The sequence below is a fragment of the Gymnodraco acuticeps genome, unplaced genomic scaffold, assembly GCF_902827175.1.
Source record: "Gymnodraco acuticeps unplaced genomic scaffold, fGymAcu1.1, whole genome shotgun sequence".
NCBI lineage: Eukaryota > Metazoa > Chordata > Actinopteri > Perciformes > Bathydraconidae > Gymnodraco > Gymnodraco acuticeps.
This window is the reverse complement of record NW_022989867.1, coordinates 1,765,099-1,784,103: the sequence shown is the minus strand read 5'-3', so window position 1 is coordinate 1,784,103 and position 19,005 is coordinate 1,765,099. Positions and strand designations below refer to the sequence as shown.

The 19,005-nt window shown below is 39.9% G+C and overlaps 1 protein-coding gene across 1 annotated transcript in view; it reads left to right on the top strand.

The window, feature by feature from the left end:
• The window catches only part of LOC117533069 (cytosolic carboxypeptidase 4), a 157,461-nt gene that overhangs the window by 84,513 nt on the left and 53,943 nt on the right, over positions 1-19,005 (top strand). Inside the window, 1 exon segment of the mRNA XM_034196693.1 lies at positions 13,424-13,540. Coding sequence (XP_034052584.1) covers positions 13,424-13,540 — 117 coding nt within the window.

The window sequence follows — 19,005 nt, the reverse complement described above, 5'->3', positions numbered from 1 at the left end:
CAAATAGAAAATGCAAACAAGTCCGCTGATTTTCCTGAGGCCAAAAGAAACACAACTAAAATGGTGCTGGGGTTATTTTGAGTACACTGAGATATGCATGATTTACTCATCTGTAATATAAGATTTACATAAATGACTGTATCCACTTTACTAAAGGAGTAACCAGTTTTTTGTAAACAAAGTTTTGGCGAACAGTCCAAATACATTTTAGCCTGTAGATTTGACTAATGTTAAACGTCATTAAAGCAAGTCATTACATAAATAAATGCCCTGCTTTCTAGGCAACGTTAGCTAGCTAACGCGTTACCAACTTGACTCAATAACACTGACAAAAGCATTTGTTTAATTGTACACCCGACAGGCACACAGCAACCCCCAGGACACAAAATATATTTTTGCTAAATGCCAAATTAAGGCCAAATATCTATTCCAGTGTTTTCCCTACTGTATATTAACTAGTGGCAGACCGCCATTAAATCCTGCGGATAGGGTTGTCAACTTCCAGAAATGGAAAAACGGGACACAGGCATGTGTCCCCCGCGCGCGTGCGTGCGAAGATTTTCGGGTTTCTGGCGGATTTAGTTACTTTTTTTTGTTACTTTATTTCGGTTTTAGGGTTAGGGTTATGTTATTTAATTATTTTGGGGGAGCCAGCCCCCTAGGGTTCGAGGGGTCAAACCCCCCCAAAACCCTCAAAATGCATAGAAAACTATGCATACCTATAACACAATACAAACACAATGGTCTTACATCTGCATTAGGCTACTACATCACATTGTACATCAGCATGTTCAAATCGGATAGGTGGGCACTAGGGACATCTGGGCACCTCTATGTACAATTGGCTATTTTGTCCAAAATGTTAAAAAATAAATATTTGAAAAATGGTATTAAGTAATGCAAAGTATACATGATGTGAACATGCATTATTATAACATCATTATTAGACTTAATGTTATCCTTCAACCAACCATTTTCCCAGCATTTTCCCATCAATCAGCTGACTGACTCTCTCTCACACACACACACACACACACACACACACACACACACACACACACACACACACACACACACACACACACACACACACACACACACACACACACACACACACACACACACACACACACACACACACCACCACACACACACACACACACACACCACGCGCAGAAGACCCGAGACAGATCTCCACTCACGGGCTTTACCCAACTGTGTTTTTCTTCCACTGTTTGTTGTAAGACACAAGTATTTTCTTTTTAGAAGGGCCAGGACCACATCCTCTCTCTCTTCTCCTCTTTCATTATCACCTCCTCCACCGGCAGCGCTCATTTTCCCACACGACTGAACAGGCTGACATGCCACACAAACAGTGATGCCGCGCCCGCGGCCCACCGGAGAAAATCTCACACACACACGTGCGAGCATTGTGCCTGCCCTGTCAACTGAGCGGTCCTAGTGCCCTTCGGAATACAGCACACAAACACACAGGCACGCAGCCAGACACACTGCATTGCGCGCAAACAGAAAAAAAAAAATATTTTTTCCTTTACACGGGAATCCGGGACAAACAAAGTCCCGTACGGGACACGCCCCTTTTGGCTCAAATACGGGACGTCCCGGCTAATACGGGACGGTTGGCAACCCTACCTGCGGAGCACTGTGGTGAGTCCATTAATGAGACAAGTGTCTGTAGTTGGTTCACAAGTCTGTAATAACCATAAAGTCTGAGGTAATAACAACAGAAGAGTAGGGTATGTTATCTAAAGTCAGTTTATCAAGTGAAGTGAAAATAACGCTGTCAGTAGCCTTCACGATATGAACAGCTTGGTAAAGCACGTTACGCTAACGCAGTGGTTCTCACACTTTTTCTGTCAGGCCCCCCCTTTGGAGAAAAAAAAAAGTCGGGCCCCCCCCAACACAAATAGTCAGGCTCAGTGGCGGCACCAGATATTTATTTTGGGGTGCTGTGGGGTAGCTTGACGTTTCATAGAGGGTGCTCAAACATTTAGGGTTTACCATTACGGCCCGTCTACACAGCGGCGTGTGTTGAAGCTTGCCGGCGGACGTGTCTGAAACTCGACCAACAACCAATCACATGAATCTCCCGCCCCTGACACACAAGCAGCGGTTTGATTGGCTAGAGCTTGTACTGGCATATGATTCGATTGGCTGACGCTTCTGCCGAGGCTTCAAAAGTTGAACATTGCTCAACTTTTGCAGCGCGCCACGTAGGGTTGGGTACCGAGAACCGGTTCCGGTTCGGAACCGGTTCCAACATTTCGATTCCAACGGCATCATTTAGACATGTGAATTTCGGTTCCGCTTTTCGATGCCTGAGGAAATGTTTCTCGCCGCTCTCCGTAGCCTACTGTATGACTGCGGCGGGGCGGGAAATGTAGCGTTGTACCCATAGATATATATAAACCATGATATAAACACGTGTTTATATCATAGGTTTATATATATCTATGGTTGTACCCTATGGTTGTACCTACACTTCCTACAGCTACAGCGTAACCTGAGACCAGGGCCGGCCCGTCGCACTGGCGATGTTCGCCTAGGGCGCCAGATCTGTGGAGGCGCTGCGCTGCGCTGACAGCTCTGGGAGGGAAAAATGTTTTGACCGTTGGTGCTCATCCTAATTTTCGGCCTTGATGTAACAACATTCATAATTAAGTAAATGTAACACCCTTTTCATCCCGGTTAAACTTTTCATTTGCCCTGTACGATGGGCGCTGTAAGTGATGAAAATGGGGGATGTTGGCTTATCTGGCGCCCGCAGCTCACAGCCAAAGTGCGAGTGAGCGAGGGAGCGAGCGAGGGAGAAAGGGACCAGTACGCGCTGTTGTTATTAGCATCTGGTGCTAGCTGCTCTAACGGATATTAGAAGAAGATATTTCTACAATGATGTGGAGGGAGAGTCCTCTCCAGTCAGACTGAGGCTGATAACTACAGCTCAGTGAGGTAAAGGACTGAGTGTTTAGATAGTTCACTTTAGTCTAAGTTATCTCAGTGGGTCTCAAACGTTTTGATCACAATTTATGTAAACACATATTTCCAAGGCACTCCTTTATAATTATTGGGATAAAACAGGTTTGAAATCATTCCAATGTATACTATAGGACAGTAAACCAGACATATCGTTTTAAACTGGAGAGATAAAAAAATATGCATAAATAAAATAGTAAAATAAGATATGAATGAACAACAAAAATAAAATACGTTACATGTATTTGTTATTTGCTATGGTAGGTTACTGGTTATGTTCACATACTTATTTGATTATTAAAATGTAAACCGATCTTTTTCATATGGGTGTTTAGAGTTGTACCCCCTAGATCTAGTCTCTAGTAATTCTGCTTAAAGTGCACCAGATTGAAGCATTTTACTTTAAAATGTTCAAACATTTCTTCCCGGTATCCCTGAGAAGGCAGATATGCTTGTTTTTCTCAACAAGAACTGTTTTTAAATGGGGGGGGGGGGGGGGTTCCTTTAAAAGTTGGACTGTTGTAGCTTCAGTGGTTCTCAGGTTACAGTTACATAGCAGTGAATATAAACAGACTGATTAATGTGAATATTACTGTAAACTAACCTGTGTAAAAGTTTCTCGAATAAATAAAAAAATGTTGGTGGAAGAAGCATGTATCATTTTTTTACCCTGCCCCTCAAAGAATCGGAATTGAGAACCGTTAAGAACCGGAATCGAATAGTAGAATCGGAATCGGAATCGGAATCAGAATTGTGGAAATTCAAACAATACCCAACCCTAGCGCCACGCCAGCAATGCTCCGCGTCGATTCCCGCAATGCAGTTCGGCGAAAAGTGACGTCACCCCATTCAAAGTGAATGGTGAAGCGTCAACGCACGCCGCTGTGTGGACGGGCCGTTAATGTACTGGTCGCTCAGTGGAATTTTCTACTGCAACATTCCCCACGCAAATACAAAGTATGACAGTTACAATGAAGGCTCGAGGCATATAGGTGTAAGCAGGGGTAAAGTGCTATTTTTATAGGTGGTGTGTGGACCTCACATAGGGGGTCCGGGGGCAAGCTCCCCCGGGAAGATTAATTTTTAAATATTGAAGTTAAAAGCATCAATCAATCTCGTGCGAAATTAAGAGATCTATGGATACATCTCTCAACACCTATATGAAACAGAACTGTAAACAGATTTACTTTTTCTTTATGGATATTTTACAAATCACCCTTTTAAACTTTATTCTTTTTTTACTGTCATATAGTATATCATACCTGTTTTTCATTTATTCTTTTATTTTTTTATAACTATAATGATCATATAAACGTGTAAATTGTTTACATTAATGGTGACCAAAACGTTTGAGACCCACTGAGATAACTTAGACTAAAGTTAACTATCTAAACACTCAGAGAGTCCTTTAGTTCACTGAGCCTCTCAGTCTGACAGGAGAGAGCTCTCCTCCAGCTTGTTGTGGAAAAAACTCCTTATATCCGTTAGCGTAGCTCGCTAGCACCAGAAGCTAACAACTATGATCTCCGGTACCGGTGCGCTCTCTCGCTCGCGCACGCAAACAAAATGGCTCATTCCACACACACAGAGACCCAGACGTAATAGCACTGTATCATATTATTTTCTAATCAATAATTTTTCAAATTATGATTTTTTTCCTTCTTTTTAATAACCATTTTTCCTCCTGGTCTCTCGCCTCCCTGTCATGCTTCTGCGCCACCCAGGGGGGGCGCGCCCCCCACTTTGGGAAACACTGCGCTCACGACAGGGATTCTGTGTTTTTATGAGGGAATCTGTTAAACGGTAGTCTGCTACTCCTTTATCTTCTACTTGTGCTCCCAACTACCACACGAGATGACTACATGGTTAAAGTGATTGTCTTTGCTTGTGCGCCAACCATTTTTTAATAGGATTTTCGTTGGCGCTGCCTGTGTTTTGCCTACCAGCTACTGCGTGTCGTCACCATTGACACCAGCTTGGTTACTTTATATTAACAGTAATAGCCTTCCATCAACATACAAGTTGGAAAGGTTTTTGTACAGCTATGAGTGCCATAAATAGTTCTTAAATAGCCGTGCTTCAATAAGCATTGACAGACAAATGTCCTCAATAGAATAGAAAGCCTTAAGTTTTAGGTTAGAGTTGTTATTATAAATATATTCATGTCAAGATGAGGGACGCACATAAAGATTAGTCGTCTGAAAGGAGACAAATCATTATTCTGTTGTTGTGCCCTAGGCTCCGCTATTTTAATGTATCTCTAATTGTTTGTGCATTAATGGTTTTGCATTATAAATAGTGCAATCTAAATGTTAGAAACACAGCTCCTCTGTTGGAGGTAAAGACAGCGAGCAATAATGTATGGCACCATAAATGAAATTAGTTTAGAAAGAATATAATTAATATGCATATATAGTGTTGCTCTGCTCTCAGGGGATTATATAGAATGTTAATCATTAATATTTGCAGGATAGAGGCGGCATCCATCAGCCTTTCTCTGTTATCTATTATAGATGATGCTTCCACAGCTCTCTTATTCTGATTTAAATGACACATTATAATCTTATTTAACATAAATATGTTTTATAAGCTGAAATATAGCAGAAATCATTAGTTTGACAAGATCATCTTAACTCAAGGTCCAACAAAAAAACAAATTCTAGGGGCTTCCATACCAAACCTGATGGATTTAATCGTCATACACAGCAAATATGTGAGAATGAATATGAATTGTATTTAAATGTAAATTGTATTCACATTGAATAAGCAGAGGGCCCCATCTTAAACAAAGAACACATGTTTGCCAATCAATGTAATCCCAGGTATTCAAAACTATTAATTGGGAATTATTAAATTACTTACTACAACCAAAAATGTATATGTCAGTATTTCATTAAAAAAATGCAACATTACAATACTTTATATATCTATGAAATGGGACTTTCATGCTGGGACTTCTCTCTTGCTGTGAAAAAAGTACTGCTTTAGTTAGTCAAGAGAATCACAAAATATCCATGAGAAATACATGTCTAGATTTGGCGAGTCATTATACCCCTCTTGTGAATTTCACAGGTTTTATTTTACTTAAAAGGTCAAAACGTTGATTTCTTAAAAAATGTATTTTGATGTGTTTCACATAAGCTTGAATAAGGATTTCAAAACGGAAAAGCTATATACTAAATGGAATATACTTTACTCTTTTTACTTTGACAGTCCAAGTTGGGATCTCTTTTCATAAAAGTAGCTTACTTAATGATACTTTATAATAATAAAGCTATGTTACAGTTGTTTTGCGTTTCCAATTTAATACATTTATTTTATTTTATTTCAATTATTTAAAACAACACCACACAACAACACTGGCTCTGTGCACCATCCCATTTAAAAAAAATCAAAGTTGGCAAACCCACTTAATAGTGTCACGATAAGCAGAGCAGGGTGGATCCAGATGCAGGAGAACAAATTCTTACAGAAACCACTTTAACCTCTTAAGCCCTGAGCCTGTTTTTCAGGTTTCAGGCTCGAAAATGCCACTAACACAACAAAGACTATATCTTCACTTCTAAAAGGGGTAAATTAATAATCTTTTCTCTCAAAGCAAGGTTACATCTGTGAGTTGGATGTAGAAGTGTCAGAATCAATATAGATGTTTTTATTTAAAAGTAAATTCAGATGGAACATAGTAAAAACATGTAAATTCTAATGTCCGCCTAAAAAAAAAAACATTACTTATAGTGAAAACCACCCTTGAATGATGGGTTAGTAGACTAAAAGCTTTAGGAATCCAAACTATAACATATAATAAGTACCCTGTATCAAGATTGATGCAAAACAAGTGAAAGTTGACTTTTTTAGAGAGGTTTAGAAAAATAAAGTCGAGGCGGACTCACCTCTGGGTCATTTGGGAACCATCAGTTCCATTTGAACTTTTTCACTGTAAAAATCATTGTATTACTTTGAATTATCACTATAGGTATTCATTCCATCCAAATACAACTGTTGTGAAAAAAATTAAAAATAAATTAAAAAAAACATACTCTGTTATCCTCTTAGGCCCCACGGACCCGAAATCGCGTCATTTGCAGGAAACAACGTCTAAGGAACCTTAATATTTAATAAACTATGAATATTTTATATCCATATAATGGGAAAAAACTCATTTAACTGATCTTTTTCATTTATTTTTTCAAAAAAAACACAATGCTAACAGTGAGCCTCTGAATTAGCCCCGAGCGAAAAATGCTAACCTATTACTGCACCGAAAATCACTCCTAGCTCCCTTATTACTTATCCTAGCTGCACATCCAACACATTGTTTATGATCGTAAAGACACAGAATCTAACGGTGCCCACCTCAACACTGAAAGATACAAACTCGCGAGGTTATCAACAAAAACGTACATCAAAACAAGTGGCGCTAGACTGTACTAACATGCGCTAGGCTAACAATGACTTACCTTCCTCTTTGTCTGGTCTAAACTGGTCTTCAATGGCATTAAAACGATAAAAACGATGATGTAGTTCAGGCATCCTCAAACTACGGACTCCGGTCCGGATCCGGACCGAACCACCACTGTCTCCGGACTCTGAGCAAATTATACTTTTCATATGTATTATCTCTCTGTATTATATGTGAGACATCGCCACAACGCATTCGCAACGAGTCAAAATTCTCCGCTATGTCCACTGCAAACAGCGCTCTGCATGTCTGACTGTTCCACTGTGTTCCACCTGTGTGTGTCAACGCTTTGGTCCAATCACATTCAGCATCCAGTCAGCGTTTTTTCCCCCCAAACAATCTGCGAATCAGAGGCACAGTAGGGCGGGTCTTCGCGGAATGCGGGTGGGAAAAATGTGTGTGTCTCTTTCAACCTGTCTAAGTCAGAGCGAGAATTTAAAAAAAAAAATTCAGAGCGAGAGTTAACAGCTCATCTAGTTCCATCTGTACTGTAGCTAGTAGCCTAGTTTCACCTACTGGGGTGGAAACTGACACCCTAAAAATAGGCCTTGCCACTCCAGTTGGCAGCTTTGTTTTGAAAGAAAAGTTGTGGCTCATCGGACATTTATGAGAGAAAGTCTCTAATGTCCGAGTGCAAGTGAATGCAGCACAAGATGCACGTCATGTAACCCCTCCCCCGGTCCTGGCGCGAGCGTGGACATACGATTGGCGGCCATTTCATTTTGAACTGGACGGCGCAAAACGAGAAGCATTCGGACCCAAGCGCTGAAGGAATGAGGTATTTGCGGTCTACAATGACAGAGAAGAGACTGTCAGTGTGACTGTACTCAGCATTGAATCAAAACGCACTAAAGCTGTTGATCTTAATACGTTTGTGAGGCGTTTTGCTGAACAACATGGTAATCGCCGCATTCAGCTGTAATAGACATGTCAACTTGATGCTCTGCTCACGGATGAGCATACACAACTATTAAGATGATGACCTTACGTGTGTAAATATATTTTTTTCTTTGAGGGGGTCTGCCCCCAAAAAACTGTTTTAAGTCCTGAGAAAGTCAAATCAGACGGTGTGTAAAACTACACTGCCCAGCCAACAGAAAGTAACCACTTTGATTGAACTAGGCCAGTAGGTAAGGACTTTCCACTGGATAATAACTGCAGTATAAAAGAATGCATGACTGAAGTGATGGAGACCATGTTGAAGGCAAACAAAAAGAGGAAATAACAGGCCAAATCAAGCAAATCCCCCTCTCAGATTCCACAGCAACCAGAAGAACATACATACTGGCTGGTGATTTGATTCATCGGCTTTGTGATGGAATAAAAAATGCACAGTGCATTTCCTTAGCTGTGGGTGAGTCCACTGACACCACTGACAATGCTCAGTTGCTGGTGTTTGTGAGTTGTTATGATGAGGCAAAGGGGGAGTTTGTTGAAGATGTGTTGGGCCTGACGAACCTCAGTGGACACACAAGGGGGAATAAATGTATAAAGCAATAATGGGAATGCTGAATGAAAGAGGGTGCAGCTGCCTTTATTCATAACTGTGCAGCTCTGCGACTCTGAGGGGTCAAGCACAGACACAATAACAATGAAAACTGCTGCATACAGATTATTTTTGTTTTTGCAACCTCGTGTTAAGAATCTTGTTGCAATTGTTTAAAAGTTTGAATGACCGTAATAAACGGACCTTTGTCTTATTGAAACATTTATTTTGGACCTTTAAGATTTGTATTTGAGTACCCCTGATGTAGTTAATCCATAGGTTAATATCCAATGTGACCCCTTTGAAATGTTCTGATAATCTATAAGCAATAAAACTGCAATTCCGTTATCTGCTGTCCGCTCTGTGCTCCGTGCGCTCTGGGTCCTGCTGCAATTCCTGCTTCGTTACGTTGTAAACAATAAATGAAGTCGGCTGCGTAATGTTGTTACGCTGGCTGGCATTCTTTATACTTTACGCAGGACCATATCTCTGGAACCCATTGGTCGATTCGTGTGATTTACACCTTTTTCTTAACCATTACATCCAATAGAATCGATGGGCAGTTCCCAAATCCACGTAAACATTACCATAGCGGACGTAATAGAGAAGCAAACGAAGCATATCTGAAAGTGCAAAACGTTATACCCAGTATATTGCCATAAATATGATGATGGATTATCAGTAAAAATGTCTACGTGACACAAAGACATTGGATTAACCTTGAGCGGCGTTTTTATTCCGTTGAACACAACTTTTGATCACAAATCAAAAAAAGGTAAGACGTAATTATTGTAATATTTTTGAAACCGGATGTTGTTTGCTTTCTCTTTTCTGGCTGATAGCTCCAGGAATTCGAGGTCGGACAGTGATGACATTACATGTGTGGAATCTGTGGAGTCTCAGCTTTAAATCGTATATCTTCTTTGTGCAGTTAAGATAGTAATAAGGGCATTTATACCGTGAGTTCTGTGTAAAAAAAGAGTTAGCATTAGTTAGCATTTTTTCGCTCAATACTAATTCAAAGGCTTGGTATTACTCTTGTGTTTTTTTAGCTAAAAATTGTTCTTATTGTCAGTTAGCGGAGTTTCTTACCTTTAAAAGGGTATGAAACATTAATAGTTTCATAAATGTTAAGAAGCCCTGAGACATAGTCTCGAAAAAAAACTGTGGGAGGGGTCCACTGGGGGGACCTTCGGGCTTAAGAGGTTAAAGGGACATTTAAATGTGTGAACAAGTGGAATAAATACTCTCTGTTTCCCTCCAGAGGGCGCCAAATCTTTCCCCCAAAGAACAGCTGGTTAGAAAATCAATACACTACAGAGTGTTTGAATGGGTAGGCCTACATTAAAGGCCTTCTTCAGACAAAGCAAGGCTGAACAGAACTTCCCAAGAAGGACAAACACTGACAAAAACAGTGCATGTGTATAGAACGTCAGGTTGTTGCAGACCTAATGGCGTTCATGTGAAACTAATAAGTCCAGGACAGACAATCTAAACTAACAGGAAAACACACAAAGACAGAAAGTAAAAACAGACATTACACTTCGGCATTTGGGACCTATGTAGCATTTGCACTTGCGTTCTTTCTTTAAGACCGGCTCCAAATGGGGAAAAGAGGGAAAATAACTCATTTATGAAATGTGGTCCCTAATGATTTTAATAAGGACCATTCAAGAGTTTGTCCAAGCTAGTTGATTTATACAAAAAAAATATCTGCTGATTTAAGGACTTCCCCTTCCAAGCCTAAGTCAATGAGAAAAAGTCTTCTGGGGCCTTGTACTGGATCCCATTGGTGGGTACAGATTGTACAAGTCTGTGTTCTGGAACAATGATCCCAACTCTGTAAACCTAACTGTCATGACAAAACTCAAGCACCACACTATTGTTCAAATAGATCCTTTGTGCTGAGGTTCTTGTGATTGGTTCCCCTCAGAGACAAAACCATCAAAAGTAAGAACATTGTGAGTGCTTTTATTCTCTCTTGAGTCATAAATAATCAAAATGTCAGTAAACAGGCAGACTGCCAGTGACTAACAATAACATGAGGCCAATATGACAGAGCGCAGGATATTTATGGAGTAATATGTGTGGAAGGAGCTCTGTTCTTCTTCCTCTTATTAAGCAGACACTGCTCATTGGACAGACTTGATTTACATACAATGATTTGTTTATCGTGACTCAGTTACTGACTAATGCTGCATTCCCAGTGTGGCAGTATGTGGTAGACAGGAAGAGACAGATGTTCTTTGTTTTATACAGGGGGCTGTCAACAAGTGCCACCCACAACACCCACTGATTTTGCCTATCAGAAAAAGTTCCATTTGTTTTCCACTTTCTCGCTGAAGTAATATATGGGGCATTCTACCGAATTGATGCAAAGTGCGGTCCCACAAAAAAAAAACTATTTAACAAAACAATTAATATTCGGACATGGATATTTACTAAGAATATGTTATGGTCTATTTAAACATAAGGCATTCAATGATATGGTGATAAGCTTAATATATATAAAAACATAATTTATAGGGTACTTTCTATTGGGAAGTAGCTGTCCCCAACCCTGACATCTACATTTCATGTTCTGTAAATAACATTTAAAACATTTTATTTTATTTTGTCGAATGGTGTATTTAGAAGATCTTCATGATTACATTCAAACAGAAGTTGGAATATTTATATTTATTGTGGGTTTAACTTTTTAATAAAAAAACTATACTCAAAAAATCATGTCCCCAGTTTTCATGTCACTACCGAAACACAAGGGGTTTTAGTCCAATGGCTGAGCCTAGTTTTTAGCCACACCCCTGCACTTTTGACAAGGCAGTGACACTGCATCCCTGTCCCTCATGGCTGAATGGAAAGTAGCTATATCCCATATTTTTGATATAAATCTGTTCCAAAATCTGAAAATCGGCGTGTAAGAATTGTCACTACCGAACACATATTATCTTCAATTAAGTTTTATGCAAAGTATTAGGTTTTTATGTGTGTAAACCTTTTAAAAAACGTGTATGCTAGCCATGTACTTGCTAGCATTCTTTAGTTATGCTCAATTTGAGTTAGAATCGTCACTACCGAAACAATCACTACCGAAACATATGGTTACGTTTCGGTAATTGACATGATCGTTTCGGTAGTGACAAAATGGAATGGTAAGCAGGTAAATCCCATAGTTTTGAAATAAATGTTTTAAAGTCTGAAAATCAGTGTGTTACTTTAAAGGTCTCTTATTATACTATGTGTAGGCATATATTATAGGTCTCAGATATATAAAAAACATGTCTATGAAGTGTTTTGCACAAAATACCAATCAGATCACCCATTCTAGCCTCATCCCCCTCTATTTCAGCCTGTTACTAAAGTGCTGATTCTGGGTCAGTAGCTTCAAACATTCACACTTCAACATAAGGCATGTTATGAGTTAAGATTAAGCAATAAGGTTGAGGGAATATGATACAACCTAGAGAACTAAATACTGTGGTCACTATCGAAACACTGGATGTTTTGAAAAAAATCAAGTATATTGACTTATCAAATACAATGATATGATACTGATTGGTTTAATGTATGTTCAATTTCAACAATCATCAACTCTGGAATCAATATGATCAGTATTATGCATTTTACAAAGAAAAATTGTATTGAGATTTTTATGAATTGTATAAATTGAACTTTGAAATTTGATTACAAATTAAATTGCATTGATTTAATTGTGAAAACCCTCAAGAAATATTTGTTAAAATACTATTTAGATAAGGGAAGGTAAAACAATCTTAACAGGTTACTATAATACTTTTTGACTACAGTGTATGTACTATGTTTCGGTAGTGACCATTTTTGGTAGAGGAAGAACATTCCAATACAGTCTGAAAAAACGATATAAAAATGTACAGTTATTTTACTAGATATGTGTAATTTAGATATGGTACAAAATATATATGGACAAAGTTTTGGGAAAAAAACATACAACATTTCAAAACTGTTCCAACCTGACTTTGCATCAATTCGGTAGAATGACCCATATGTACACACTTTAACCAAATGTTTTTATTGTCAAAGATCTTAGGAAAAAACTGATACATCATATTTGGTCTGAGGGAAAAAATCAGGTTTGACTTGACCGTACCATTTAGTCTCTGGTTACCTATGAGTTAGAGATTATGTTTAATAATTGAAATACAACAAATATATCTGCTGCTATGCTAGCATGATGCTAATGCTACGACTCTTGTGTAGACATAGGAAGCAAAACGTCTATGACATACAGAAGCTATTTTAAAAGATGATATTCATTCCCTATTTGTTGCGCTATTGCTCTATTATATACAGTATTATAATTGTATATATAATACTATTCATTTTTCAACCATACTTTAATGACCACTTATTCAGTATCTTATCTGGTTCAAGACACTTTAATTGCCCAAATACTTGTCCAATTTAAAAGTCTTTGAGTACGTTTCTGTTTAACTCTTTCTTTCCAGGATGATGATTTGGAGACTGACCTGAACAAACTTCGTTTCCTTCCCGACCCAGACAGACCCAACGAGCTGCTGCCACAGTACAGCCGCCTCTGTCCTGAACTCTCACATGACTTCCAGGTAAATACGTCAAGTAATAAACAAGAGATTGTCTGATGCATTCTCACTAGGAATATTTTATTGGTTTGAGCAAATGATGGTGGCTGGTGTGAAGCTAGGGTCACGTAGTCAGCTCAGAATTTGATAAACAACGATTTTCTTGCCTCTCTATGAGTTTTGCTCAACATTTCTGTGTCCCTACAGGCAAAGGTTTATGGGTCTCTCCAGTTAGATATTTTGTTGGTATTTTTGTTTGAATGACACTTCTTCTTTAAGCTTGGAGATGGGTCTAGCTCCAATCTCATAGTCTACCCACTTCACTGCACAAAACCCCCCCTTGAGATATTTTCCTAACCTTAATTGAGCTACGGTTTGTTCGCTGCAAGACTTACTTGCCCTAGGTTATTTTTCTTCTTGTTTCACACTTTTTGGACAATAAGGGCTTTAGGGTTAGGGGTTAGAACTCTACTCGGATTAGCCAAATTGTACTTTACACACACACTACTGGCAGCGAAAAGTCTGAAAGATCTCCGGTCAAAATGATTCCAACATTTGTTTTCACAAACAGCTCCTCTGGGTGATGTCAAGATAATTTCATGGTTGCAATGCATGTGTGAAAGGAGCTTGAGTTCAATAAGGTTGAAACAACAATCTGTTGAAGAGCCGTGTTGGTAAAATGTGAGCTGATGAGAGGCAGCTGAGCACACTGAGGACATGGAGAGCTGATTGCAGGCATGCATGATGAGCAGGAGGGGAAACCATGCCAACACACACACAAAACATGGTTGGGGTTGAATTGTCAATAACCGGGAATGCACCTGAATGCCTAAGTTTGGACATTGTAATAGAACCATGGAAGGGGAAACACTAGCAAACCCTAGATAACATTCTAGGGTCACGGCTGTAAAACGCAGAGGCAACCATGACAAATACAGATTCTGCAAGAAATGTAAGTTTTGGAAGAAGGAGAGGAAGTGAAGATGTATTCTTTGGTTCGCAGCCAGGAGAAAGTTAAAAAGGAGACGAATGGAGTCTCGGAAAGTTCAAATGAGTAATTTAATAAAGTATTGTTGTATTGGATCAAACAAGCAAGTCTTCAAATTGCTGTGTACAGAAAGAGAGCCTGTGAAACCGCGTGCAGTGTGTATCAAGTGGCGAAGTCACGCCCATCTACTTCCAAGCACTTTGTTAGCATTACAGCCTTAGTGGGGCATTCACACCGGACGCGATGCGAATATTCGCTTTGCTCTAATCGCTTCTATCGCATCGCTCTAGTCCAGTGTTTCTCAAACTTTTTCATACCAAGGACCACTTAACCAATAAAAAAAACACTCGAGGACCACCTAACTCCACAAATATCCAAAAACACATCGTTTTTTACAAATCGCCTGAAAATGGTACCACCAAGTGGCAACATGTGTGGTGAAGGTGTTTATCTGGGCTATATCATGCAATCGAAAGTGAAACTTAAGCTTGCTCCATTGCGGAGATATTCCCGCGAGAGTGCGAAAAACTTAAATTACTTAATTAATTTCAAATGTGAAATGTTACCAATATACTTACGGACCACTAGGGGGCGCTCACGGACCACCAGTGGTCCGCGGACCATACTTTGAGAAGCACTGCTCTAGTCTAATGGGGCGTTCACACCGGACGCGATGCGAATATTCGCTTTGTTCTAATCGCTCCTATCGCATCGCTCTAGTCTAATGGGGCGTTCACACCGGACGCAATGCGAATATTCGCTTCGCTCTAATTGCTCGAGTTTCACCGCGGCTGCCAGCTGTGTTTACTCGCATCATTCAAACAAGACGCGCTGGCTCGGGAGCTACAACTACAACACAATTAACATATTTTACCGTGATTAAATTGTAATACATGTCTCTAAATGATGCCGAAGTAACAACATACTGATACCGGTTAGTAAAAACCATGAATTAATGCTTGACAAGTTTGCAGACAAGACGGCAGGCGAAAAACCTTTTAAAATGCTTGTTTTCGGAATGAAGGTCGGGTCGACCAGGCTAAGCTAACGTTGTATATGCTCATTCCACACTCATAACAACGGCCTACAGACATAAATAAACCAGCGACTGTATTCCCCATGACACAGACAATCTGTGGTTTGTACTTGTTTAACTTTTGTCCAGTTTCTGAACAGATATGAGCTGTGATCTCTGTGTGCTAACTGCTAACAGCTAACGGCTGATGTTTTCTGGTTGAACGTCAGTGACGGCAGGCCATAGCCGCGGGAAGTCATTTTGCTCAGGGGGTGCTGCCAAAAGTGGGGATGGAGCCGTTTACATTTTTTTTTAAAAGGCGGTGCCGGGCCGGGCCCGGCTGTCAGCGATACGAGCCGCATACATTGTTTGTTAAAGGCGAGACACGGCAGGCAAAAACATCGTTTTTCATGCACTGGTCAATTTTTAGATGTTGTGCTATTTTGATTCCATAACATGTTTTCTTTCAGGCTTTTGGAAGGAAAACGTACAAAATACACATTTAAGTGTTCATTTTACTATAGTTTGTCTATTTGCATCTGTATATTTCTCCTAAATTCACCAAAAGTTAGCATTTCTAACGTAACATAAAGTACCGCGATCGCTGTTTGCACAATGTCATCGTTGGAAAAGCTCCGTCTCTCCTGCACAATGATCTCATCGGATCCAAATATGGTAATTTCCTTTGTATCAGCAACCAATCGTGAAAGCACAAAAGGGTCTTAAACCAAGAAACGAAATCTCATTGGCTGGTGTCAATTTCTGACAACGTGATTCGTTCAGATGCATCACGTGGTGTGCTAAAACACTTCCTGATTAGCTTTCCGCTAGAAATGTAAATCTCAAAATGGCAAAAAAACGGCGGAAAAAAACGTTCACAGAAGACAACAACAATTGTCACTTGCACGAAGCAAGGTTATACAAAACACAAATGACCCCGACCATGAAATACCTTCACGGAGTGCGTCGATGCGCAAGCTGTCATCCAAAGAACAGAGGGTTTAGCTAGCGCCTCACTGCAATCTTTAAAGTTCGTTTTCTCAAAATGAGTTTTTTCTCCTACTCTAAGTCCGAAATGTCCACTTCAGTTGCAATTACATACACCAGACCTTCCAGTTATATTACTATCAATATTATGAAGGCTTTTACAGAAGGGTTTGTTCATATATCATTCATAGCCTGAATTATATAAGATTGTATACCTAGAAACATGGCAAAAATTGATATTTTAGGGCTGTTGACAATATTTTTCTGATTTATGGAGTGATAACGAGAGATATCCAAAATCCCTTCGGTGAAAGCCTTACAGTAGATGCTAATATGACTACAAAATGAAACGAGAATTTTGAACCTGGCTTTATCCAAAGTTCAGATTTCGGTTCCTGAAATGTGTTAAAATATGCGCAAATGTAATGAGATAATGGATAATTTATATATATTACTCTAGTTGTAGAGGTGGTGGGCTGAGGAGTAGCTGGTGGTCCACTCTTTTTATTGGGTTGTTTGTTGGAGAAAAAAAATCCAAAATCCTTTTTTGCTCCATTCTAGAAAGTTGTCACTGCAGTGTGTGTGTCGCGTCAATTACGTCACTCTCCCAAGACCTACGACCTAGATGACTCGGATTTTACTTATTTGGAAAATAAATTCAAGCCACCTGATATATACAAATATATACTATGACTATTATATGCTACTGTATACAGCTAATTTTATTTTAAGTAAAATCATAACTATTTGATGTAGTTTAATCATTTTTATTTAGGTGGTCACTCAGTTTTTCAAATGTACACCACTCGCCAACAGGGGGTGCTGCAGCACCCCCAGCACCCCTACTTCCCGCGGCTATGCGGCAGGCTGAGATCCTCACCGCTGATTGGCTTCCGCGAGAACGCGTCACGTGAATTTGACGCTCGAGTTGAACAAATTGAACTCTCGCGTTTGACGCGGCACAGTTCAATCGCCTCAATCGCGTGATTCACGCCGCATCCTCCGCTTCATGCTCGCCGTCGGAGCGAATTTGCGTCTGTCCGTGTCTCTGCATTGACTTTACATTTAATCGCGCCGCCCCCAAACATCGCATCGCGTCCGGTGTGAACGCTACATTAGCATCGGCGATCTTTTTTACTTCATGCTATCTGCTCAAATGGTTGACATTAAACATTAAAAAGACCAGGCAGTTCAGAGAGAATCAAAAGAAGGCAGGCAGCTTTGCATGACATTCTTCTGGACGTGTTTCATTGTGGTGATAGTGAGGGTAGTCAATCCCTTGTTTAGCAAGAGAGTAGTGACGGCCATCTTGGTAACGTGTGTTGTTGTGCAAGACCAGAGATATAGTTCATTCAGCGTTTCACACAAAAAAATGTGTTCATTTTTTTTTTTGACTGGCAAAAGTATCTTTTAAATTGACAAACATCATATGTGTAATTCGTGGCACAATTCAAACGGGATCGAAAGATAATCTTTCTCTCTCCATTGACTTCAATACATAATACAGGGAGGGGAGGGACTTCGCCACTCTATATATATATATAATCCCCTTCTCCTCTTCCCATTGGCTGCTTCGACGATGGGCGGATCTTCCTCCAGGCTTCGTTCCTCTGGATTGATATGGCATCAAATAAGGGGATTTAGACGTTGTGTGTTTTTCTCCTCATATTCTCATTCATGACTTTTGATTTAATACATTCTAGCGGCTGAAAACAAAGATAACGTAAACAACCGGGTTTTCCTTCAAAATAAAACGGTGCATTCATTTAATATTCACGTATCATATTGATTTGAATTTCTTACAGAAGCAGAGAAAAATACACCCGGCGTGGCAGAGAGTGACAGATGATGTTTTTCTTGTCATGTTTGTTAATGTTTCTGACAGAAGTTCATTTAGAATGTTTTGTATTACTGGCTTCAATAGCTGTGTTCCAGAGACAGAAAGGCAGGACTGATACTGCTGCTATATCATCACCAATGTATTCTACCGAAACACATATAATCATATTGTGCCAAGGAGCAGCATCTGTATTGAATATATTAAGAAGTATGTGGATATGAGAGCCCCATCAGTTAACTGCTTTGATAGCAACATTAGCTAATACATGTTTGACGGGTAATGGGCTGCAATATGAATCCTGTAGGACAGAATTGCTTCTCCCGAGGACTGAGAAGTTAAATCATCCGGTACAGACTCAGAGTTGAGCCGCTGCTCCTTTGCACCCAGAAGGGATGCCGCAGGGCTTCCTCCATGAGGGGGGTGGTCAGTGGATGAATGCTTGCATGATATGATCAAGGGGTAGTACCCATGGAGTCCAGTAGAGGGCTGAGCCTGTGAGAGATATAACATATCTGACATCCTCGTGGATTCATCTTCTTATTACAGACACATGCATTTCCTAACATTCGGTCTATATGCTGTAAAATGTGTTATCTCTTCGATTTACACACGGCATCTATTGCACGTCTGTCCGTCCTGGGAGAGGGATCCCTCCTCTG